Source organism: Myodes glareolus, chromosome 16 (genome assembly GCF_982192425.1).
Source record: "Myodes glareolus chromosome 16, mMyoGla1.1, whole genome shotgun sequence".
NCBI classification, from domain to species: Eukaryota; Metazoa; Chordata; class Mammalia; order Rodentia; family Cricetidae; genus Myodes; species Myodes glareolus.
This window is the reverse complement of record NC_142041.1, coordinates 22,561,648-22,588,427: the sequence shown is the minus strand read 5'-3', so window position 1 is coordinate 22,588,427 and position 26,780 is coordinate 22,561,648. Positions and strand designations below refer to the sequence as shown.

Genomic DNA, 26,780 nt, shown 5'->3' with positions numbered 1-26,780 from the left:
GTAACTTTAACTGGCAAGTGCAAAAACTTCATTAAAATTCCCAAAGAGAGGAAACTTTGGGTGTAGATACCCAAATACTTGCTTTAATAACAACCCCTGAATTAGAATTCTTGAATGTCTCAAAAAGACTGTTCTTCAGATTGGTGGCACGAAATGACCCTATCCCAGTATCACCGCTGTCACCAAGCGAGGTTGTTGCCTTTCTCTTGGGCCTTTGTGACATCTGTTTGTGTTGGTATCTGTGCCTGTATACAGAGTTGTGTCTGTTAGGAAGTAAAGGCCCCTTGTGCTCACATTTATAGACCTCAGTTCCTGCTTTCCTCCAGGAGCTTTCCCTGAGAGACGAGGCAGGTGTGAGTGAAAAGTCTCCAGATCTCCAGCAGAGGGAAAGCTTAGTTAACAAAACTTTTAGATCAAAGCATAGGTGAAGGCCTCAGGGAACTGAAGTTCACAATACTTTCTTGAATGGCACTGAATAACCCCAGAAACGTCAGAAACAAGAAGGAAGTAGAATTGGATTATGTCATCACTGAGAGAGTCATACAGACAGGCCTGCTGACATGTGCCTGTAATCTCAGCACTTAGGATGCTGAGGTAGGAGGATGGTCACATTTCAAGTCTAGTACTAGGTACATGGCAAAGCCTTGTATCACAGAAAATAAAAATAATAAACAAATTACAAACTTTTATGCAAGAAAGAAGAAAATCAGCAGAGTTGAATCGACTCATGAAGCAGGAGAAAGTATCTGCAAGTCTTCTATCTGGGCAGTGAGTAATATCCAGACCATATCATAGCCATTTTGGTTCCCATAGGCCTCAGTCAGCCCTACTATAGAGTGCTGAAACCCTGTGTCTTATCTGGCACTCGGAGTTAGAGTCTGGTGTTGGACTCCCTTTAAACACACGGGATGTGAGTGTTCATGCCCATGAGATAACCATTAAAAAGAAAATCACCATGCGATGGAGTTTTAGAAAAATCAGAACTCTTGTCACAGCTGATGGGAATACAAAATAGTTTGACTGTTATGGAAATAGGTGAGTCCCCAAATCAACTGTGTCACTCCTGGGTATTTATTTGAAAGAACTGAAAACAGGATCTGAGAAACAGCCACACAGCCATGCTAACTGCAGCATCATTCACTAGTCGAGAGGCAGACGCAGCCGGCATGTCCATAGACAGGTTAATAGATTAAGAAAATTTGCAATCTGAACATGGTGGCTCATGTCTCAAAAAAAAAAAAAAAAAAAACAAATGGAGAAAGAAAATGTGTTGATACACATGCGATGAAATTATTTGACTTGAAGAAAGAAGTAAATCCTGTCCCAGACCACAGTTGCCCATGGTTGGAGTGAGGATGTCATGCTAAGAAAAATAAACCCTTCACAGAATGACAAATACTGTTGGAAATCGGAAATCCACGTAGTCGAAGTTCCTAGGGGTCAAGGTCGGGACAGGGAGTACAGTGGTCGATGGCAGGACTATAATAGGGGTAGAATAGGCGGTGATTATTTAACACCTAAGGAGGTACAGTTTTTCAAGAAGAGTGGATCGAGGTGCTGGCTATAAGCCCTGTGACTGTGTTTGCTGTCACGGACTGTGTACCCATAGGGTCAACACTGACTTCCTTGCTATGTGTGTTTTATCATAATTTTAAAAAATGAAAGAAAAGGATCGTATGTGAGGTGTTTTTCGGATGCTAATTCTAAACCTTATTTTATAATGCAAGGTAAGATGATGTTTCTTCCCTGAATGAAAGTGTAGCATAAATTCCTGTACAATGACTTAAGTTTTCGTGACAACATTTGAAATTACTTCCTAGAACTAAAAATCACTTACTCACGTGAACTTTTATTTTCTTTAGAAATTACTTAAGAGGTTTTCAAGAGGAAGCTCTTTGATCCTGTAGCAGTGCTTATAAGAAACACATTTATTAGGGGAATACAGTGTTCTCTCAAATCTTTGGTTCTTTTAGACAAGAAACAGGGGTTGTTTTCTTAGATATTTGTGGGAAGCTTTTGTTAAATGCGCCTGACCAGAGTGGAGAGGTTAGAAGACTTGTCTGGAACTAGATTGGCTTGGTGGAGGTGCTACTGGTTTATAACGAGGTTTAAAAGTGGGCAGGAACATCTAGAGTTAACTGTAAAGTATACTCCCTAATATGTGAATTGGGTGATAAATATGTAAACGTGAATTTCTTATGGTCTATAATTCATATATGACATGAATATCACAAATACATGATGCTAGCAAAGAAAGCCATTTAAAAATGACCCTTAAAAAATGCAGTTACCAGAAACTGTGCGGACTCCGCATTAAACCTCTCTCCGTTTGTTATCATGGCCCTGATAACAGGGAATCTCCTGGGGGCAGATCGTCCTGTGTTTATCTCTCAATACCCAGACTCCAGTGCCTGAGCTCACGCAGTAGATACTCATAATGTTTTCTCAAAGAATGTGGGCCGGATTTCCCTCTCCGTCTCTGTTGCCTCTTAATAATTTCTCATCCTCTCCGTTCTTTATCCTCAATTCTGAATGCATGTGTGTTGCCTCCAGCAGGTAAATTGCTTAGCTCCCATCTAACCAGAATTGCTGTGAAATCAGTTTTTTTAAAAAATTCATCTAAATAATTCATTTGATTCATTTATCTCTCTTCTACACCCTCTCCAAGTGATTATCTGTCCCTTTTCTTCTCTTAAGCCCCCTTGGTTCCTTCTCTTTTCCAACCTTGGTGCCCCACAGAGAAAATTGAAACTGCCTGGCGAGAGCTCCCATCTGAGTTCTTATTTCAGCAGAGTGTGAATTCCATCTCACCCCCGCTTTCCTTCCTTCTAGTTTCTGATGAACAGGTTTCTTTCTGTCCTTAGTATGATTTTTGTAAGCACACACACACAAAAATGTGTTCATCATAGAGGGAAATGAATGGCACCTCCTTCTGATGCCGGCTTTGGTTTTCTATGAGATTTTTCAACTGACCCCAGACAAACCATGGCAGGAGATGAGAACGACCACAGTGCTCACTCATGCCTTCTCCTTCCTCTCCTCTCCCCCAGTTCTGGCCTGCCATCTCTAACTGCATGCCTCAGTCTCAGCATCAGGGTCAGTGAGTGATTGAAGCTGTGTGTTTTGCTTCAACATTCCATATTGAATTCCACTATGTATTGTGTTATTGATCCCTACTATACACTCCGTGCTGTACCAGATGCTTTACATAGTTTTCTAGCTCGGTTTTAACAAGCAACTTAGAAACAAACATCTCTTTTGTAAGTGACAGGTGGATCACACATCCTTAGTTCATGGGAATATTTCACCAGGGACATTTATTATCATTCTTAATACCCTATTTTATAATATGATTCTGCCTTGCCTAACATAATAGCAAACTATGGCAGAGGTTTTTTTTATTCCTTGTTTGCATCTCATTTATAATATATGAAGTACTATAATTTAAAAGTGCTTCTCTGATGTACAATATTTCATATAATTCTGAGGGTTTTATGGCCTTCTGTTTGGATCATAGACGGTTTTGAGGACAGCAGCATTGAATGGTGCTTTCAGAAAGATTATTGTTTTGCCATTAAAGACTTTAACAAATTATATGACATTTAGATAAAATTTATAGCTTGTGAATACTAATAAGCCTTTTGATTGTCATTGGCTATTAAGTTTACAGTCAGCATCAGATCCCCGGGCTCTCCCTCCAGCCAGTAACATCATCTAAAGCACACACATAGTATAGATTGTTTTTTATATGGCGATGCAGAAGGTTGGACTTGATAATGTGTATGAATGAATACAGTGATCTGCAAATGATTTAATTGCTTCCAAGTCAGACACCAGGAAATGTTTACAGTTGATAATAAAATTTAAACTAATTCCTTCACTCAGATGATTAATATCCATCAAATATGCACCAGAGATACACATCATAGTCCCATACTAAACAACTTGTAATCCAGTGTCATAATCGAATGTTGATATTAAAAATTCACTTAGCAGATATTTACTGAGTACCTATCATGTGCCACTCATGGTTGACAAGGTGGTACCAATGGCTAATTTCTAGGGGTGGTGCTTCTTGGGAATTGTAAATATGTCCCCACATTTCATGGATTACTAGAGACTGAAATTGGAAAAGTGATTTTTATTTTTCCAGAATATAAATGCACAATGTTTTCCTAATTAGAAAAATGAAGGCCGTAGAATTTGATTTTTTTATATAATGAAAACAGATCCACATATAAAAATTTTTTTTCGCTTCAGTACCAATTTCTAAATCATTCTGAGGGGGTCTGTTTTTCATATTTTAATGCGTGTGAAGATTGCTGTAATGGAAAAAATACAATTTATGCAAAAATACCAGCTCTCAAATTATTTCCTCTATGGTATATGTTTAATTCAGGTGATTTGGGGCTTGGGTCCATTGTTCGCACTGTAACGGTGCTGCCTGACACGGTCTGGCAGTGTTTGGACACTTTCCGGTTATTGTAGGGAGAGGCCAAGGGTGCTGCAGGTAAACCCTAGGACAGTCCTCCATAACCAACATGCCGCTGTTGTTTGTTTCTAACTCTTTTGGCTCTTTGAGGGGTCCGCCATCCAACTCCCAAATAAATCACACACAGAGTCTTATTCTTCCATATAAATGCCCAGTTTTAGCTTGACTTGTTTCTAGTCAGCTTTTCTTAAATTAACCCATCTACTTTTTCCCTCTGGGCTTTTATTATCTTTCTTACTTGTGTATATCCTCTTTGGCTGGGTGACTGGGTGGCTGGGTGGCTGGCCCCTGATGTCCTCTTCCCTCTGTTCCTTCTTGTGTTGCTCTCCTTCTCGGTTCTCCTGTTTATCCTCTCTGACTCTCAGTTCCACCTGTCCTTTCTCCTGCCTTGCTATTGGCTGTTAAGTTCTTTATTAGATCATCAAGTGTTTTAAACAGGCAAAGAATCACAGCTTCATAGAATTAAAGCAAATGCAGCATAAACAAAAGCAACACATCTTTTTATCATTAAACAAGTGTTTCACAGCGTAAGCAGACATAGCACACCTTACAATAATATTCCACAACATGCCATGATACCATGACTGAGAAACTAGGCTTATTTATTTATGAGTTTGTTTTTTTGTTTGTTTATGTTTTTATGAGACAGGGTTTCTCTTTGTAACAGCCCAGGCCCTGGCTGTTCTGGAACTCTCTTTTTAAACCAGACTGGCCTCGAACTCAGAGATCCGCCTGCATCTGCCTCTCAAGAACTGTGATGAAAGGCATGTGCCAGGCCTGAGAAACTAGTTTGTAGTGTGTAGTGAAAGCATATGAACATTGTATGGAATACAGTGCAACTAAGAACGTGGTTTCTGGTTTCACGTATCTACTAGAAGCCTGTCAAAATTCTCAAAGAGGTCGTATATTGAAAATAGAGTTGATAGGTTGCAAAATTACAAAATAACCAGAATTAAACAAGAATAACCAGGTTTATTATAACCAGGATTAAAAAATTAGAGTAGGATTAAAGTACATGGAAGAATGGTTGTGGAAATAAGTTGTCTTCAAACAAGTGCTGTTTTTAGATCTCTGGCAGGTGTATGAATGAACGGACGGTGGAGGGTGGGTGGGGACATATTTTGGCATGGAACCTTATAGAATATTTGTCTGGTTATGGTTATCATAAATAACAGAACCACAATGGCTGAAGAGAAGAATTGTATTTATAGGCAGCTCGCCAATTCTTTACCTTTCTCTCCTTCCCACTCATCTCTAACTCCTAGAGTGTAGTAATAGAACACACCTCAGAGGATTGATAGAACCAAAATTGAGCCAAAGAATAAATAATTGAATATTTTAAGACATTTGAAATATCATAGAAGTTAAACATTCTTGGAGGTGGGGATGATAGTAAGCGTTTACCATGATAAATGTTTGTATGCCCTGATTGGACTCCTAAAATCGGTCATTTGGATAGCTTTTGAATAACACTGGCTGAGTTGGATGGATTGCCTCTGGTGCACTTTAGATTAACTATTGTTTTTAGTTTTTGACTTTTCATTATTCATGTGTGGGGGATTTAAAACCTGTTCTTGCATTTAAAAGCCCTATATGTCTGACTCTTGGGTGTAAGCCTCTTGTGGTAGGCATTGTTTATAATTCTGCTGTAAAGAAAAAATAAGAATCGGGTGCTGCTTTTAAAATGTTCACTGAAAGTGCATCCGTGAATAAGTAATGTGAAAAGAAAAAGAACTGTAAAATGTTTGCATTGCTGGGTTTTCCCTGTGTTTGAGCCTTCTCCATGCTGGAGGCAGTGGGCAGTTTCTTAGGATTAATTGTTGCTATTAATATATTATGAAGGACTCTTTTCAGTACAGGATCTACTTAGCGTTGGCCTAAGTCCCAGCAGATGATTGGGGATAAAGCTGCTCTCCGCTCACTGAGCATTTTTCTGGGAAAGTGTCTATAAAATTGAGCCTTGTTGCACCTGGTGACCTCCCTCTCTCCAGGAAGGAGGGCACGGGAAGGGTGGAGACTGTGCTCATTGGATTCAGAGGAAGCGGGGTTTAGCAGCCCAAGGGTCTTTACTTAGCCTTTCATGTTTTCCGTCTTGATCTCTGAATTTCAATGTTGGCGGTTAAGCCCAGGACGTCCATAGACACTTGGGTGCCCTGCACGTGTTAGCACAGATGCTTTAGAAAAAAAAATGAGTATTTCTCAGTAGGACTTCTAGCTATTTTAGGATTAATCTCAAGTATTTGGCTGCTGTCATGTTTCCTTCAGAGCTGCTGTGAATAGAAGTTGCTGGCATTAGCTCAAGACATGACAGACAACACTTTCAGGGGAGTTATATACTTAATATTCCTTTTTCCACTCTCCCCGTCACCCCCAAATATTCATGATCAAACTTAGAGTTTCAAATATGCAAGGTGAGCATTTTACCACCCAGCGTGTCTTAATCCATGTGTCGTGTAACTTTAAAGAATCTTTTAAAACAGGTTTGCACTGTCCAGTTACTTATATTATCTTTGCATGAAATATATACTATTTATATTTTGGTGAATGTGTTATGATGACCCTCATATTTGAACATTTACCAGATAGTTTGCTGGTTTCATATAGCATTGCTCCTGGAAATTTGTCGCTTCCTGGAAATTTCCAACAATTTGTTTGATTGATGAAACAAGATTTAAAAAAAGTTAAATAAACTCACTCCCAATTTTGTCCTTAACAAACCAGAATGTGTTTTTATATAATCCTCTCCCTTTCCTTGGGATATGACCAAGTGCCTTTTCCAGAACTAGCCCAGCCTTTCAGTGGCCACTCTGGCCTCACAGCACATTTTGAGCTTTTTCCATAGTAATATCAGCTCTCATTATCATTCATTGTACAAGTGAAAGCCTTGCTGTTTGCATTAATAATAGATTTTTTTTTTTGCTAACTTAGAAGTCTGGTAGGGCTCTCAGTTAATTGGTTAATTTATGTGTATAAGTCTGCAGAACCAAAGCAACAGCTCCTCACACACTACCATCTAGTATTGGTGCATAACGGACCGTCCTATATTGGAGTCACTATGTCAGAAAAACTGCAGCTCAGTAACTTAGTGCTTGCTACACTCAGTGGACTGTGTCATTCTGAATTTTCAGCATTATTTAGATAAGTATAAGTCATATAATCAGAAAGCTCTTGCTATAGCCGACCAAAAGTTGAATTTGAGCTATTATGTACTGTCTGGAAACTGGAGATCACTTACCAGTTTATCAGTTTGTTTAGTGATTTATCGTCGGAAATGGTTTGTGGCTTTTAAATAAGAAAGGAAATGATATCCCACCTGCATGCAGAATATTCGGTTTTCAGTAGTGGAAGATACATGAATCAGAGGCCGTCCTACAGTGGAGGGAGTACAGACTCTGTGGTGATAGTCGGGTGCCTAATTAATCCCAACCCTTCTACCAATTGCCTATTTTTAGCCTCTTTATCTCCTAGTTTGTGAGTGCTGAGTGTCCTAATGCCCATTTTCTAGGCTTACAGTAACTGATATATGTGTCTCTGTCATCTGACACAGAACCTGGCATGACAGTCAGTAAAGGTTGTAGTAATTAAAATTTGTACCTAAAATACATTAAATTATTGGTCATTTCAGAGAAAACTGTTTTAAACGATTCATAGTATACATAAATGATCCATAGTATACGTTAAATGATTTTTACAGTGTTTATAATGACTGAAGTGGGGAATGTTAGCATTAACATCTAAAGCTAAGGAGAAATAATGGAGACTGTTCAGACTGTTCGACCAGCTAACATATAACTTTCTTCCTCCAACAGGCTCAGCACTGTGTAACTACAGCATAAAGCCTTCTGAGTACACTCTGGCTTCAAAATCTGCAGGGCATTGCCCCAAACTACCAGTCCCAGCCAGGTAAATCCTAAATCTAACTGCAGAGTTCTTAGCTTCTAGCCCTTGTTTTCATAGGGAAATCCATACTGCATTGTTCCGAGACAACCGTCATTTGATGATGCCTGTTGCTGGGGCCATTGCTTTGATTACAAGATTTGAAAAGTAGGAAAAGATGTGACAACTTTTTTTTCTTAATCTTTAAAAATATAGTCACAAACAACTTCTCTTGTTCTCAGATATTTTGAATTTCTTTCAGGGGCTTTTCAATATTTTTATTTCCATTCCATAATTTTTTAAGTATATAAAACTGTTGAATCATTGTCAAATCGGCAACAAATTTAGAAACCAATTCTCACTGTCCCTGTCGATGTTCTGAAGTTGATCCTATTAATACTTACTGAAATTGTTTCTTATTTAGTTTAAATTTTAAAAGCACGTGAATGTTTAGTCTCTACAGGTTATTTAGGTTATATTCTTCAGAGGTATTCTTAGTGTTAGGTTATTTGCCAGGTTTTATTTAAAATCTTTTTTTTAATTGTTTTTATTGAGCTATATATTTTTCTCCACTCCCTTCCCCTCCTCCCCCTCACCTTTCTACCCTGTCCTATGCTCCCAGTTTACTCAGGAGCTCCTGTCTTTTTCTACTTCCCACGTAGATTAGATCCATGTATGTCTCTCTTAGGGTCCTCTTTGTTGTCTAGGTTTTATCCAAAGTCTTACTTAACAAACGTTTGTTATTAAGTACTAACTGCGTGTGATAGACCAAAGATGCGGAAACGTTCTTTGGCGGTGGCTCTTGTACTTAGAAGGAAAGTAAACATTAACACAATACATAGATTTTTATTTTAAAGATACAAACACTCAAGCATTGTAGAGTATATTCTCAAAACTATGTATGTGTGTATATGTTTAGACATGCATACCCTTTGAAGTATCGATTTATCTTTCCAGTGTGACACAGGAAACCTCTAGAAAACTGAATAGCAGTCACTCAGTGTATTGCATTGGACTATCAAGTGAAAACTTAGAGATCTAACAACACGAAAACAGATCGTGTTGACTACGTTTAGAATTACGTAGGCTGTAGCTTGTGCTTTATGAATGTGGGATCAGGGAAGAATATATTTCAACTAAGGGAGTCATATTAGAGTTTACAGGAAACTTGATTATATATGGGATCCCAGGTTCAAGGAGAGATCCCCAGATTGTTCTCTGGACAGAGGAGGGGGTGCCTGAACCGGCCTTAACTTGAATTTTAAATTTCTTTTTTGCAAAGAACGAAAAGGCTACAGCAGTCAGATTGATTTCTGGCTCCTTTAGCCTTGTCAAGTTGCTATTGAAAATCAAAATTTAAAGCCTGTAGGCATCAGAGTAAAGGGGCTGCTTTAGGAGAAACTTGGGAAGGATTTAAACATTACAGCCTTAAACCAGCCACTCAGTAGACGGCATTCACGGAAGGGAAGGGAAGCCTGTCAGGGCGGCCACAGCAATGAGGCAAAGGAGATGCTTTGGATCTACTCATTACAGAAAACTCATTTAAAAACAGGCAGAGCTGGGCCTGGTGGTATGGGTCTGGAATCCCAGATACTTAAAGAGGCTGAGGCAGGAGGATCACAAATTGAAGACCTGAGCTAAGTAGCAGGTTTGAGGCTAAACTAGGCAACTTCGTCAACCCTGTCTTAGAGATACAGCTCTATAGCGCAACGGAGAAGAGAAAAAGAATATTATACACATATCTACCTAACTGCTAAAATTTGTTTTAAATGTATATTATGAGTATTCTCTCTAGGCTAAAACATGTATTTTTAAAAACAATTGGAAAGTCCTGGGATTATGAATGAAGTTGTTTTGCTCCTACATAATTGTGGGTGGGTGGGGGTGTAGCTCATATCACAACCCTCTACCTCCCCCGCCCCAACTTCTGATCCTACCATCTTGGGCAGTTGCTGATCCTTGTTGTCTGTCTGTCTGTCTGTGTCTGTCTAAATATCTATTTTAAAATTTAGACAGTCTCACTATGTAGCTCTGGTTAGCTCGAAACTCACTATGTAGACCTAGCTGGCCTCGAACCTAGAGAGATTCCCCTGCCACTACCGTCTAAGTGCTGGGTTTAAAAGTGTGTCCCACAGTACTAGCCCCACTACACATATGGGATGGGTGTCTGCAGAAGTCAGAAGAGCGTGCCGGACCCCTTGAACTGGAGCACTGATGTGAGTGTGGGACACTGAGATCACGGGAGAGCAGAAGAGTCTCTTAGTTACTGATCCTTCTCTCCAACCTCCTTTTACGTCTCCTCGCCCTTCCCAGGAACATAGCATCCTTCTAGGACAGAGCAGTATAAGCTTTGAGTTCAAACAAATTGTGAGTTCTAGGCTTGAATTTGAAATATTCTGTTGGAAAATAGAAAAAGGACACATCAGTCAGATTGAGTTCCAGCTCTGTCTTGTCAAGCTGCTTCTGCGAATCAGAATTGAAAATCTGTAGACGTGAAAGTAAAGGGACTGTTTTCAGTGATATTTAGTAAGAAAAACTTAAAATGTGTAGGTCTGAGTGACTTTGTCCCATCCGTTGTTCTATTTATCAGCTGGGGTAAGTCTCTTAACCTATATGTGAATCTAGTTTATCTGTGAATAAATGGAAATATTTTCAAAATTGTTTTAAGGCTTAAGATAATAATATTAAATGTCCATTTTCATTCTTGTCTCCCAGCTTGGGAAGTATTATCTCTTCCTACTTCTAGAACCTTCCCTTTGCCCAGACCGTTCTGGGTGCCCAGAGACCTGTCCCTGCCTTAGCTAAAGCAGCTGTGAACTTATTCGCAGTAAAACACTAAGAGCACATTAAATCAGGTGGCCCAAGATCTTTGGTGTTTTAAAAGCAAGTGGCTAGACAAGGCAACAGTGTATCCCAGTTTGTACCTCTGTTGGTGGGATGCCAATTGGAGTGGCGCTATGGGGAAGAGTCACCCTATATGCTTGCGGGTGTTCCATACACAGCAGTGGCAGAACCCAGTTTCTCAGCTTGTTCCCTATTTAGGTAACTCTTGATACCCAAAAGGTGGCTAGGTGCTGGGCAAGTAATAATGTAATACTGAGGTGAGAAATTAATAATCAAGAAAAAGTATTGCCTATTCATATTTTCAAGTGGGAGATTGGTGGATGAATTAATTTTTACAAATAACTTACTATGTACTGACCAACATATGGTCTCTCAAATGTAGTATAGCATTAAACCCTCAACATGGTAACCCTTACCATGTGCTGGCCAGCATCCTGTTTCTCTCATGTATTATATAATAACCCAACCCTCACAAAACCTGTGCAGATTTGCCCCTCATTTGTAGATGAGGAAAATGGAAGACGAAAGGACACGTAAATTACCCAAGGCCACACAGTAATTGCTGAGTCAGAATTTGAGTCTAGATCATATAGGATCTCTGCGGCAGTTGTTTCTATAGCATATGAAAGTGAAAAAAGGGAGAAAAATAAAACAGAGTGCACAAACAGTACGTTATATAACTGCTAGATTTTTTACTTATTTCCTGCTTTTTATATTCTACGGGGAAATCTTCCCAGAATCCTTTAATACCTTTCTTTTCTCAAAACGGAGAGCTAGAAATCATGTGTGCATGTTTTTAGCTCGGGTTCTGAAATAGCTATTGAGAAGCTGATCCCTGCCTTTTCTCATGAAGGACATGCCCAGGCCACTGAGAACTGTTTGTCATGCCCTAGGGGGCCCCTTCACCGTGACAGTTCAGACTCAAAGGGGAAGTAAACAGTGCAGTTTGCCAAGGTTTATCTTCAAGTGGCTAATTTGTTTTTAAATCTTTAGAAGACTTATTACAGATACATTTTGTTCTTATTGACTGATGTTTCAGTAATGTGAAGTGCTGGGACATATCAGAGCCACAGTGGCTTCTTCAAGATGCATTAGCCTATGGCTTTGAAAAAAGACAAACTTACTGTAAAGAAAATTCTTTATGTGTGCCCTCCTCATTAGAGGTTAGACAGTAGTGCAGACATATTCTCATGTGCCTTGTTCTCAGAAGTATGTGAAATGAGATGGTCCATTTTGAATTCATTGTGTTAAATGGTAAAATATAATACAAGCATTTTGATACCAGAAGTACTCAAAAGTATTCTGTGAGAGGAAAACGAATGTATATTATTCAAGGATGACATTGTCAAAGAACAAATTTAATCAATAAAAAGTTTAAATAAACTAAACTTTTTTTTAAAAAAAAGAGAAGAATTCAAAACTGATATGGTGGCTTATAAATAGCTTATAAATAATTCCAGGCACTGGGGAAGTTGAGACCGGAAGATTACTGTGAATTTGAGGCTAGCCTGAACTGCAGAGTGAGACTGTATCAGAAACCAAACAACAGCAATGAAATCATTGCAGAGGCCAGGAATGTAGTTTAGTGGTCAAGTCCGTAGCATATGGCCTCAAGTTCCCTTGGAAAAGAGAAAGGGAGGAGAGGAAAGGAAAGAAGGAAAGAAGGGAGCAAGGGAGTCAGGGGAAGGCAGGCAGACAGGCAGACAGACAGGGAAGGCAGGAAGGAAGAGAAAGGCAGGCGGGCAGGCAGGCGGGGCAAGCAGGGCAGGCAGGTAAGGGATTCTAGTGCTTTTTACTTCACAACTACATATTTAACTTTTAATGGATCCATGCATTCTTTCCTGCTTATCTTTTCGCTTTAGCTAAAAAATGTTTTTTACTATTAACTAGACAATGTGACTAACCAGTTTTTGGTATTTTTATACTTTTAAATTTAGAGATACCAGGTATTTTTAATTAATATACAATAAATTACAGGGTAAAAGGTTACTGTTATTTTGCCCCAGTTCTTTGAGGGGTTCTTCCAGAAGAACTTTTTGGAGTTGGCCAAGTGCCTTGAAAGGGAAAGTTGCACGCAGTCCTCACGTGACATTTCTTCCTAACTGGAAGGCTTGGGATTTTCAAAGCACAGTCTTTCCCTTTTCAAGCTGATCTCTTAGTCCTTACTTCACAAGGAAGCAAACATGGACCTTGCCAGCTGTGGGGCTCCTGAGAGTCAGGGTCAGGTCTTATGGCGGAGCTCTTGGGTGACAGTGATGATCCGAAGTGACTTCCTGAACTGTGCTCCTGTTCCAGCGAACGGAACACAACTCGGAGAGACAGTGGCTTGCGACTGCGGTGCCAGGGGAATTGGGGCTTTCATATCTGATAGGAACAAACAGTATGCAGGGCTAAGAAAACTAGTGGACAATATCAATGAGGAAAAGGACCTTAAGGTGTCCCTTTCAGGGTAAAGGTGGGGGCAAATGAGTTCAGCTGAAGCTAAGTTAGAGGTAGCAGGCCAGTATACACAGAGGGTAGACGATAATACAGATGGCTGCAGAACAGAGAGCATTTGGGATTTAATGATGTGGAGCCAGCCTTGAGTTTGTTTATATATATAATTGGAAGTATGCTTAGACAGAGGTACTAAAACAGCATCTCTCTAGATATCAGGATAAAAAAAAAACAAAACCTGTCATTTATAACCAAGTGGTTAAAGACTTCTGCCCCAAATCAGCCTCCTTTGACTTTGAGATTTATAGCTAATCCATTTAAATTCTTGTAATGTTTCTAGCTAGATCCATTTCACTTAAAAGTATTGTGTAATTTGATACCTTTTTTCATCTTTAATGACATAATGTTTGTTCAAGAAACAATTGTTCAGACTCTTGGAACCTCCTACAATAAAAAAAAAGCATTAGGTCTTTGGCATTTGATTCTAGAGTGCTCATTTAATGCCATTTTAGAAGAATATACACCACAGCTACATAGAGATGGTTTTTAAAGAGATGAATATCCCTGTTATATTGTTACATCATATTTTTGGATACAGTTTACTGAAATATAACTAAGGTAAGGCTTCATCTTTAAAGTTACTTTGTTTCATAAAGTTTAGTAGTGTGAATGATGGTGCTTCTTGCCATTAGTAGCCATTTACCAACATTTACAGTTCACTCATTCTGATTTCAAAAGAAAATAAAATTTTGAGGAAAGAAAAAAAGGCAGTGTTTTGCTTCGGGCCAGTTACTGTTTTCCTAAGACTAGAAGCCTTCAAGTTTGATCCCAGCTGTGTAATCTTGCCTACCAAGTAGACTAATATTTAAGAAGGAGAACAAATTTACAGTACTCTAGTCCAGACTAGTATGTTATGAGACCTGCCCCCGTCTGATAATCAGTTCCAGTGGTCTGAGGTTTGTGTTAAGACGGCCAAATTTTAACTCAATTCACCCATGTGTACTTAGACATATGTATTTATATGTATGGGGTCTCCTGGAATCCTGATGTTCCCGGGTTCACAGTGTTGTCATCGGTTAAATGTGCATACATACGTATTATCCTCTCAGGAGATGAAACAGATCTATATCATTACAAGCCAGATTCAAATCATGGCTTATACACACCTATGTTCCTTCACAAGTCACAGCTGTAGTCATGGAAGCTTGAATTAAATCGTTGGCTGTGTTCCCTTTTTCTAGACACATATACCCCTTGTATATGATATATGCCTGTCCTATACATCACACGTGTCACATATACAAATAAAGTAATTTTCCGGAATATAGTTGAGTAGTAGAGCAATTGTCCAGCATGCCTGAGGCCCTGGGTTCAATTCCAAGCACTGAAAGGGAAAGAAAACAGCCCAGAATTCCATGCCCCTAATAAGTCATGTATTTTTCACTTTTTAATAGTGCTTTGTTCCCATATTTGTGTGTAATCTTTGATGCAGAGATATTTCCATTATATTATATGTGATTTCCCCATGTATTTCTGTATTATAAACATTTCTATAGATTAGTTCTCATGGCTGTTTTAAGTTGCTGTCTGTTAATGTCTTGGCATGCTTTTGTTTATATGAGGGTATATAAGCTTGTGCCCTAAACACCTTTATTAATATGAGGTTTCCTATGATGTTTTGAAAGAGGAAACATTCTATTAATGGTGGTCCATTTCACGTAAAAGCATGAGTGTATGTTTCCTTTTAAGTTGCTTTTGGCATAAGTTCCTTTTCCATTCAAGGAAGTGCATGCTTGTAAGCTTTGCCGTCTGCCTCTGGTAGGTGTGCAGAGTGGAGGAGTCTTGCATGCTTGGTTTTGCTTCTGGTAGTTCTCCATGCGTATGTGTTTGTGTGTTATTTGTTTTCAGGGGTGGGGGAATGTCTTCGTTGGAGTATACACTCCACCCTCTTTGATACGCTCTGGTAAGATTGGCATCCGTACGCACAGCAGTCACCTTCATAGTGCACAGCACTTAGCTCCCACGAGGAGGAGGGTGGAGTGTATTGCAGCCATATTCACCTTTCATTTGTGTGTTTGATGTGGCATTTATATTAAGTAGGAGTAATTTTTTTTCTGATTTTTTTTTCTTGTGTCACCAGTGCACCTATTCCATTCTTCCATCGCTGTGCTCCTGTGAACATTTCCTGCTATGCCAAGTTTGCAGAGGCCCTGATCACCTTTGTCAGTGACAATAGTGTCTTACACAGGCTGATTAGTGGAGTAATGACCAGCAAAGAAATTATATTGGGACTTTGCTTGTTATCACTAGGTAATTGTTTTTCTCATTATTAGCTGTTTCGTAGTACTGCAGAAGGCTTCTCTGTCTTTAGCCAAAATATGCATACAACTGGAGATAACTGTAAAGTGCTTGACTTCCCATGGCCAGAATAACTGTTTCAGATTACATATAGTTATAAATATATACATAAAAGTATGTATATGTATATATCTAAAACTCATGTCGCTTCTATTTTCTTTCATTAAAGACTTGTTTCCCCAAACTTTGGTTACTTTAATGATAGCAAAAGACTCCTTTTAATGATTTAGACATGATTCCAAAGGTATATTTATATATAAAAGGGGCTAAGTATTCTCTTATGTATTCTAAGAACATAGGTTGTTTTTGAAGTGTGTAATTTCATTTTAATGCTATAGTTCATAGTATTACTGCCTTGCTGGGAAAACTAAGAAATCTCCACTTGTTAGCCACAAGTTAGTCAGTAATTAGATAATAAAATCAGTTTTATTTTCAAGATGAAAAAAGTTACCTATGTTATTCTAAAACTGTGCAAGGGCATATCAGAGTTTGTACACCTTCTTAACTGGGAGATGTAAGCTAGCGACCAAACTGTTTCATTGCATAAGTAAAATTAATGTGTATGTATGTTTAATAGCAGTTATATTCATTGAGAAGGTACAGGCTTTATTTCCACCTTTCCTATCATTAGAGAGAGTTGGTGCTTAACTCAAAGTAACACTGTCCTTATGAAATTCTGTGATTTTCGAGGGGCTCCCATCTGGTTTCTTATCCCTATACATTTATTGTAAAAGTAGTACCTTAAAATTCCTGAGCTCAAACCTAGCCATGTATTTGACTTTGCAAATGACATGAAGAAATATGATGACTTTATATAACAATCACTTGGTTTTCTGAAACAATTGAATGCTTTAACCAAAAGCTATATACAAACTTGATGATTCATAACACTAATGTGAATTCGACTTTTATTAGAATATCTTTCTTTTGAGGCATAAGAGCATAATATAAATTCAAGATATCTTTTTTCATTTGTTTGTGGAATGAGCCTTTAAATCATTAAATATTTATAAAATATTTAAGAATTATGTTTCTTACACAAGGATTAACTGCCCTCTTTTTCAAGTATTTTAATTATCATTTTGGCACACTAGGATTTAGGATTTAGTTTGGAATAGGTAAGGGAGCTGGCTAAGTAACTCGGCCTAATCTTTGCTCTTTTCTAAGGAAGAGCTTTGCAGGCAGCCGAGAAATGAGGTCAGGGACATCTGGCCTTAGCAGGTTTAAGGCTCAGACCCTCTCAGAGTTATAGAGTTACATGTAAAATATTGGACAATGTAAAAATGCCGTCTAGTCTGTTGAATTAGAGACGTTTGTCCTGAGATGATACAGGCCGGTCAGGGCAGTGTAGGGCTAGCTGATTTCCCGCTGCCTGTTACAGTTTTGTTGTTGTTTACGTTTTGTTCACCAACATGACGTCATTCTCTGCACCCTCCCACCCTGGTGTGTGTTTGCATGTCCCCTGTCTTCCTGCTGGCGACATCGTGGGGTCACCCTGTGCATCTGCATGCAATCTTTCCTGTAGTTCATAACCCACACAGGGAGGACCTTTGGCTTTCAGAGATGGTACTTAAGTGTGTGAGCCGGAATTGCAGAAGCAGCCCGTTCCCTTTCTTGTCAGAATGGTGCTCGTGAACTAACAGCATCAAACTGGGCCTGTAGAAAAAACAATAGTTGTCTTTCTCTTTGTAGTTTCCTGTGTGTTTCATATGATATCCTTTGTGGTCTCTGTCTTCCTTGCAGTTCTGTCCATGATTTTGATGGTGATTATCAGGTATATATCGAGAGTGCTTGTGTGGATCTTAACAATTCTGGTCATACTGGGCTCACTTGGTAAGTGATTTTCTTCTTCTTTGTTTTCATTGTACCTAACTAATTTCATGGTAGCAAATTGAAATAAAAAGAAGAAAATGGAGTTTTTATTTGCCCGTGCTATTTCTTCTCCAGAATGAGTGTTTATTTTTGCCTTGGGGTGTCATAAGTGTATTCCCTTCCTCACTTCACTCCGGTTAGCACTTGAAGCACATACCCTTTTCTGTGCACGTGTCTGTGAATGCGCGGCATTTAGTTAGCATTTTGAGCTCCAGTTGACTGTGTCTCTCCGTTTATGTCTGTAATCTGAATGGTGCGTTTGTGTCTGCTGCTGTCTCCTGCTTTTGTGTTTCCGTTTCTCTAGCGTTTCCATACACACCATTTTCCCTAACAGTCTTCATCATTGCCTTTGTATCTAATGTATTTCTACTTCTGCGCTTGGTAATCTGTGTTTGTTCATTTGTGAAATACGCTTGATCCTGTGATTGTTAAAGGCAGAAATGATATGTTTTGCTTTTCCCTTGCTTCCCTAACTTCCTGCGTGCCCTGCTCCCTTCAGCTCATTAGTGCTTGAGACCTTGTTAAATAATCCCAGCATTTACAATCAAGTTATTATTAAGTTTAAAATATTTCTATATACTGTGTCTTCAGAATTTATTTGCCCTTGTCTTGAAAGGCCCCTGACCTATGTTTGCATTTCAGGTTAGGTTTCTTGGACTAGTATTAGTTAGACCTGCTGATCCTGTATCCAAAAGCCTTTCGGAATTGATAATTTGGTTCACCTTTGTATTGACTAAATTCAGGTGATTTATTCATGAGGGACTTAATGGATTCTGTGTTTTCCTAGTTCTTGATTATCAAGTATTGTCTTTACCTTTGCATGCAGTTTGGATTCGGTGGGCTGAACTGTGTAGGCACAGAGTGCCCTGAATGCATTGAATGGAGCTATGTTCAGGCACATATGTTCCTTCAGGCCTGTGCATTGGATGGAGCTATGTTCAGGCACATATGTTCCTTCAGGCCTGTGCATTGATTGGATAGAGCTGTGTTCAGGCACATATGTTCCTTCAGGCCTGTGCATTTGCTCCAGAAGTCTCAGAAAGACCATATTGCATTTTGTTTCTTTGCCCGATTCATCCCTTACAGTTTTATATGAATCTTACTGCTGCCTTAATAATTTAAAGATTTTAAAAAGATAAATCTGGTTCCTATCCATGCCCGTCTTTTGGGGACAGCTCTTTTACACCTCTCTAAAGGTGTTTTTGTTTCTATATTTGGTCATTATTCCTGTCCCCGAGGCTTTTTCTTCAGGTCATTGCTTATTCCATGAATATTTTATGGTTTTTAAACTGTCTTTTAGGAATTTTATTGTTTTCTTTTGTATTGGGAAGAGTTCCTTATGCTGACCCTGCTTCCGGTGGGTGTTAGTTTTTCCACTGGATAATAGGAAGGGCCCTAGACTTGTTACTCCAGTCCCATTCTATTTTTCCTCCTCAATTGTGTTTTCTTTTCACCTGGCAGCCATTTGAATCTAACTCATGTTCAGACGTGTAGCTGTAATAATCGAAATCTGCCATTTAGTGCACATGGTATTTCACGTGACTTAACTTTCCTCCTTTCAGTTTTATAATTTGTAAAACTAATAGTGACCGCTTAATAGTTGGAGTGGGTAAATTAGGTCACACTGTCAGGATCCTCAGGGGTGCTAGCGCAGGTTCGCAGTGCCTGCAGTGAGCAGCAGCTCCTTAGTGTTCTTGCCATTCATTCCACTCTCCTAGGGCGTCAGCTCCTCTGAACTTCCTATTCCTGTTGTTTGTAGAGAATGTAATTCCTTCCGTTTTCTGGTATGTTGAACAGTTTTCCAAGCGATTTCCTGGTACCTTGGGATGTCAAAAGGGAAGAGTTTGTTTGTTTTTTGAGACAGGATTTCTCTGTAGCTTTGGAGCCTGTTCTGGAACTCCCTCTGTAGACCAGGCTGGTCTTGAGCTCACCTGCCTCTGCCTCCCGTGTTCTGGGATTAAAGGTATGCATCACTATATACTTAGTTGGTTTGGTTTCTTTACATTTTCATATGGAGGAAAATTCATAGTTGGTATTCACTAACCAACATGATAGGGAGCTTCCTTTGGAGTTAGTCACTCAACAGATGCGGATCAGGTTGGTAAGCGTAGATTTTAGTCCAGTTTTTGATCTGTCAGGCATTGCTGTATTACTCTCCCCACGCTCTGCTTTGAATGTCAGTTCCTCATTGTAGCCAGTAACTCTTTACAGGTAGTCTGGTCCCCATCTGTCCCTGCGCCCGTGCCTCCTCGCACGGCTCTCTTGCAAACTTTCATGAAGATGGCTCAGTGGTCTCTTTAGGGTCAGAGAAGAGCTCTCCAGCCAGTCCTGTCTTACCTCAGCCTTAGACTTTTGCCCGGAGAACATTTTCCTTAGGGACTTATAAAGTAGCTCTTTCTCTGTCTTTATTCTCTTGCCCAGACAGGTCTTCTCAGGGAAGCCTTGCTTATCTGTGTTAAAAAAAAAAAAAAAAATTAGCAGTGCCTTTCTAAACCAAGTACTATTCTTCCTTTTAGATTTTTTCCTCAGACTTAACATTCTGCTGTGACTTACTTCCTGTTAATTTCTACTTCCTCATTGCTGTCTAAGCTCAATGAGCAGAGAAAGTGGGGACTTGTTTCCTATCCTGTTCCCTTTCCTGGTGGATAGGTGCTAAAGGAATGCACTGAGGGAAAATTTGGCTATTACAGGCAGCAGGCTTGCCTTTTCTTCGGCCTCCTTTTTACATCTGAACTAGCAGTAGAGGTAAAGGCCTTTATCCCCAGAACCCACTGCCATCAGAGGTCTCCTGCTTTCCTTCCTACCTTTGGTGAGAATTACTGTCTCATCCCCTTTGTTTGTTTGTGTGATCACTGTGCAAATATTTAATCATTTGCATGGCTGTCCGCACTAGGCATTGGTGTTATGAGTTTCCCTTGGAAGTTAGCTGCTGTTACTGTCCTCAGCTTCATAGTCAATGGTTTATATTTGAAGAAAATCTATTTGATACAGCAAAGGATGGAGATACTTAGTATGAAAGCTACTTTCCTTCTAATGCTTCCAGAGAGTTGGGCTTGCATGCTTTCTAGGTAAATGGGTTGTCACTGTGTCTCATTCATTCTGTTAAAAGGTGTAGGCCCAGAAAATTGAGCATATATGTTACATATTTTTGTATGGATTTTTTTTTGGCAAAAAAAAACAATTGTTGTTTATCTCTAGGTGGCACAGGTGTCCTATGGTGGCTATATGCAAAGCAAAGAAGGTCCCCCAAAGAAACAGTTATTCCTGAACAGCTGCAGATAGCTGAAGACAATCTGCGGGCCCTCCTCATCTACGCCATTTCAGCTACAGTGTTCACTGTGAGTTGGCCGGGGGCGTGGTACAAACATTGCTCTCAGTGTCATGTGTATGGTAGCAGGTGACCATAAATGGAACAGAAACTCACTCAAGTCCTTGGATTCCTGCCCCATTGCTTAGTTTCTATTCAAAGTCTGGTAGAGGCTTCTCTAAGTGACGAGTGTTCTTTGATGCAACAGTTTGTTCTGCCCTGTCTGCTTTCTGAGATAAATTTTCACCTGGGATGTTTATGTTGTCGTTGCTAATGATGTATTTCTTATTGTTGTAATATAATTACATTTTAAGAAACTATTGTCCGTACTTTTAAATAGTTTATTAAGATTGAGAATACCATTCCTCTTACTTGTTCATTCATTATTATCCATTTCTTTTATTTAAAACTTAACTTTTAACAGTATATGTTGTATTGAAAATATGAGTCAAGTGCACTGTACTTAGACATTTGTTATTCAATAAAAACCTTAATGACTAGCCTATAGCCAAGTGAGGGGTGATCCCAAGCAGGTTTTGCTCATCAGTAAGACTAGTAATAACAATAATGCCACTTAAACTGTGGGCTCCAAAGATATTTGTTAATTGTGCTTCTTTAGCTATAATTCTGTGTGCTAGTTTCTGTAGGGAGCGGGTGGAGAGTGAATAGACAGATGGTTGTTCTGGTCTCAGATCCCACTTAAGGAGTTCCCATTAACAAAGGGGATAAATAAAAATAAATGCCCCCCTTGCTTTGAGGTGATGGCATATAACACTCCCACAATTTCTCAGAATGATAGGCACTTAGCTACGCAAATGAAGAATCTTAACCCTGACTGACAACATTCGTTGCTACACACACACACACACACTCACACACACACACACACACACTGAAGATATCTCCAGGACCTTGCATTGCTAGGCAAGCGCTCTACCACTGAGCCAGATCCCCCACCCCAACAACACATTTTGATTAGTAATTAGTGGGGAAAGGTAAAGTTGGAAATTCCTCTGTGAATGCACTGGGAAAGCTGAGTTAGAACCACACAAAGAAGTAATCCTTTCCTTTCTTCCTCGGCTCAGGTCATTTTGTTCCTGATAATGCTGGTAATGCGCAAGCGCGTGGCTCTCACCATCGCCTTGTTCCACGTGGCTGGCAAGGTCTTCATACACTTGCCGCTGCTCGTCTTCCAGCCCTTCTGGACCTTTTTTGCTCTTGTCTTATTTTGGGCATACTGGATAATGACACTTCTTTTCCTTGGCACTACCGGTAAGAAGAAATGTGACTTCTTCCTCTTTTCTGTGAATCTAATTTACAGTCAGATATTTCAAATTATCAGAGTGGGTTAGGGGTGTGGCTCAGGGGTAGGGTGCTTGCCTATGAATGAGGGCCTGTTGATCCGTAGTACACATGTGTACACACACACCAGTCCAGAGGGATGCAGCTCTTCATACATTTGTTGATGAAGATGCAGTAACCATCAAATCTAATAACAGGGTCTTCAATAACTCACTCCCTCTTTGTGAGTTTGTTAGCAGATCTTAGCAGTTTGCATCTAGGCTAGCTAAGACCAAAACTGCTTCTTAATTTTGAGAGAGTCGTGTATTTTAAGTGAGTTCTCAATTTAATCAGTTTTGGATCCATTCTGAAATGAATGAATGAATTCATAGCCTCTCTGCAGTTGCTTCCCAGTCCAGAGTCATCCTGGACTACAGTTTTGTAGGTAAGCTCTAACTTATTGATAGCTGGACTTGGTACCAGATGTTAAGACACAGGTATTAATTTAATTGATTGATTAATTAAAGTAGTGTGTATAAAGATAGTAAACTTGTGTGAAGCATCTCTGTCCAGTCAGCTTGTACTCACTAAATGAACATAACATTCATTGTTATGCTTAGTTAATAGCTTAGATCTATAATGACTGGATAAATAAAATCTGGCAAAAAGAAAAAGCCCTGAAGTGTTTGAAAATTCATGCCTAAATAACCGATAGTGGAACTAGAACTATATTTAAATAGAGTATTTTAAACGCTTTCTCCAATGCCTAATGTGTAATTGGGTAATGTTAAATTTCACAGTGTGCTAAGTGATCACAATTGCTGTCCCTTAATTAGTGAACAGTACTAAGAGCCCAGCAGACTTGTGCCCAGGAGTGGCACCTGTCCCACAGCCTTGCTGATCTCCTACATTCGGTGTCTATCCATGTGTCTTGGTTTCTGCTTTATATGGTACTTCTTTGCTTCCCTGACATTTTCGTAGGCAGTGCTGTTCAGAATGAACAAGGTTTTGTGGAGTACAAGATTTCTGGGCCTTTGCAGTACATGTGGTGGTACCACGTGGTCGGCCTGATTTGGATCAGTGAGTTCATTCTCGCGTGCCAGCAGATGACTGTGGCGGGGGCCGTGGTGACGTATTATTTCACTAGGTGAGACTTTTTACCTGTGAGAAAACTCTGGTTCATTCGGTAACCATGTCTACAAGGGAACAGAGTGGGGGGGGTGGGGCAGGCGTGACAAGATGGTACAGTTGCTGACTCTGGGGTTGGGTATTCCAGTTCCTCACACTTTCCTGTGATTGCCTAACAGCCTGTTTGGGGCAGCAGACTATGGTGTAACCTAAACTGCTTTCTGGAAGAGAGAAAACCTTGTTGCGTGTCAGATGTAAAAGGCTGTTAGAGGCAAGCCTCGCTTGCTTCTCTTAGAAGAACTGTTGTGTAACCAACCACCTTACTCACTTCAGGGCTGAGACCTAAATTGATAAGCCACACAGTAGTCTCCTGCAATGGGCTACCAGTGGTAGACTTTTTGTTTGTTTTGTTTTTGAGACAGAGTTCTCTGTGTAGCCCTGGCTGTCCTGGAACTCACTCTGTAGACCAGGTTGGTCTCAAACTCAGAGATCCGCCTATCTGCCTCCTGAGTGCTGCCACCACACCCAGCCAGCTGTAGACTGTTTTTTAATTTCTGTTTTCTGATGATATAATTTATTCCTCAAATATTCATTAATAAGAACTTTTAAAACCCAGCTTTATCTAATAAAGTTTTAGAGCATAAAGTTACAGAACCGCATGAAACGAAACGCAAGTTACTACTGTAGAGAAACGAAACTAAGTTTGTGGCACCTTCACGTTTTGGGCGGTTACTTTGCCATCTTATCCTAAAGCTAGGAAATACTACAGTGATTTTTGTTTCCCACTCCTTCAGATTCCAGACCATTTATATTTATATTTGTGTTTTCTCCATGCTCTAGGCTTTGTTTTAATTATCTTTCTGATCATTTTTTAAATAGGGATAAAAGGAATTTGCCATTCACACCTATTCTGGCATCAGTGAACCGCCTTATCCGTTACCACCTTGGTACTGTGGCAAAAGGATCCTTCATTATCACCCTAGTCAAAATCCCGAGGATGATCCTCATGTATATACATAGCCAGCTCAAAGGAAAGGTAGGGGTACAGGCGGGAGTGGGGGAGTGGCCAGGCTTTCCTGGGAGTATATGTGCGTTGGGGTGGGTGGTGTAGGGGTGACTTAGGTTTTCTTGGGAGTGAACGTTCATGGAGGGCGGTGCAGGGGTTCGCCACCTTCCCTGGGAGCATACGACAGACCTCATTTCTGCGTATAGTAGGATATCAACTTCTGAATGTCTTCCTCGGAGTCTGAATGAAGTGGGATCAGCTCTTCTAGTCTCGCACGTGTGCATTGCACACGCCCTGGAGTGTCTGTCTAGTCACTGGTCACTGGGGGTATTGAGTTAGAAACTTGTTTCTACCCTGTGTCTTTTCTCAGTACGTTTTTGATAAACCCATGATAACTGTACATGCATATGGGACGCAGAGTGTTCTGATACATATGTTAACTGTTCAGTAATCAAGTCAAACTCTTTAGCACATCCAAACCTTGCAACATCACACCATTGCTCATAGCCCTGTAGTAAGAGCATTCAAACCCTCGTGTCTAGGACAGTACCGTTAGCCAAGTGACCCTACCATATGACAGTGCACCGGAAGTCAGCAAGTGTGACAATAAGTCTCTCACTGCGGACAGAAAGGAACGGGAACAGTGGTCTTCAGCATTGATCTAGGAAAGGATTTTTTTTTTTTAACAGAAAAGCATAGGCGACAGAAGTGAAGGCTGATAAATGAAACGATCCCAAACCAAAAGGTTTCTATGGCAGAGGAAGCATTTAAAAGACCGAAGAGGCAAGAGAGTCTCGCAATCCTTACAGCTCACCAAGGGTTGCTATCTGGAAGATAGGAGTTCCCTACCTGGCTTTGGGAATAGTGTGGGGTTCAATGTAGTTTAGCTCAAAATCTCCCTCTACCTGGAAACCAGTTCTGATTCTTTTTCCCACGCAGCGTTCTCTTTCTGTTTTCCATCTCTCAGCACATTGTCAGCCACGTTCTGACTCTAACCTTTGGGTGTTTAGCATTGATTTTGTCTTGTTAGGTTTTAAATTCCTTGCTGGTCCTATATGCCTTTGCTTTTCCATATATGCAATCATTAGTAAATAAATAAATACTGATTTGAACTATTTTTAAGATGATTCAGCCATTGTATTGAAAGAGGAAAGAAATGGCCGTGGAGGCTTTGAAGCTTTAGATTGTGGCTTTTAAACTTTTGTCTTTCTAGAAAAGTTGCATGCTTGATGATTAGATTTTTGCTTGCGTGTTTGTTAATTATTTTACTTTTTTCCTCTGTCCAGGAAAATGCTTGTGCACGATGTATGCTGAAGACTTGCATTTGTTGCCTTTGGTGTCTTGAAAAGTGCCTAAATTACTTAAACCAGGTAAAATATCTTCATTTGATTCTCATTTTCAAGTAGATATTAGTTATTTCTTCTTCCAAGATAAAATAATTGAACTTAATTGAAAGAAATTGTGGTTTTCTTCTGGTATTATGCATTGTTCCTTGACCGAATATGCTGCAATCCTATTCCTGTTTTTAAACTAATGTATGTGCTCACTGATACCATTATTATATTAATCTTAGTTTTAATACATAGGTAAACATGTCATTGGATTCATCTTTTTACAAAGATAATCTCTTAATTCACATGCTTATTTTTTTAATTTTCGTCTTTGCAATATTTTAAATACTGCTTGAAAGCTTTCCTTTAGAGGAACTCTGTTATGGGTTCCTATCCTTTTTAGCCTCTGATTCTTTGAAACCACTTCTCTTGATAGAGATAGTTTGTTTTGTTCTTTTGTTTTGGTCAAACGGTTACAGCGCTACAATATGGGCCTGAGGAACATTACCAGAGGAAGTTCTATTTCTTATCTGTCTCTGTGTGTGCATGTGTCCATGTCTCTGTGCGTTCACATATGTGGAGCCATGAGGCTGGTATCTGGTGTCCTCCTCTTTTCTGTCTGTGTGTGTGTGTGTATGTGTCCATGTCTCCCTGTGCATTCACATGTGTGGAGCCTTGAGGTCAGTGTCTGCTGTTCTCCTCCATCACTGGCTACCTGTGTTTTGAGACAGCGTCTCTCACTGAACCTGCAGCTTGCTGATTCAGTTATGCTGGCTGGCCAGCAAGCCTTAGAGAGTCTCCTGTCTCCCCAGTTCTGGGAAGGTGCATGCCACTGTGCCCAAATTTTTA

At 39.7% G+C, this 26,780-nt stretch overlaps 1 protein-coding gene across 4 annotated transcripts in view; it reads left to right on the top strand.

Moving 5' to 3' along the window:
- Nucleotides 1-26,780, top strand: part of Slc44a1 (solute carrier family 44 member 1) — a 168,823-nt gene that overhangs the window by 77,174 nt on the left and 64,869 nt on the right. For all 4 annotated transcript variants that reach the window (XM_048420511.3, XM_048420510.3, XM_048420509.3 and 1 more), the window contains exons 5-12: nt 8,302-8,395; nt 15,789-15,958; nt 17,750-17,839; nt 21,077-21,216; nt 22,271-22,457; nt 23,448-23,613; nt 24,474-24,630; nt 25,887-25,970. In XM_048420511.3, coding sequence (XP_048276468.3) covers nt 8,302-8,395; nt 15,789-15,958; nt 17,750-17,839; nt 21,077-21,216; nt 22,271-22,457; nt 23,448-23,613; nt 24,474-24,630; nt 25,887-25,970 — 1,088 coding nt within the window. The remainder of the gene's footprint in view (nt 1-8,301; nt 8,396-15,788; nt 15,959-17,749; nt 17,840-21,076; nt 21,217-22,270; nt 22,458-23,447; nt 23,614-24,473; nt 24,631-25,886; nt 25,971-26,780) is intronic.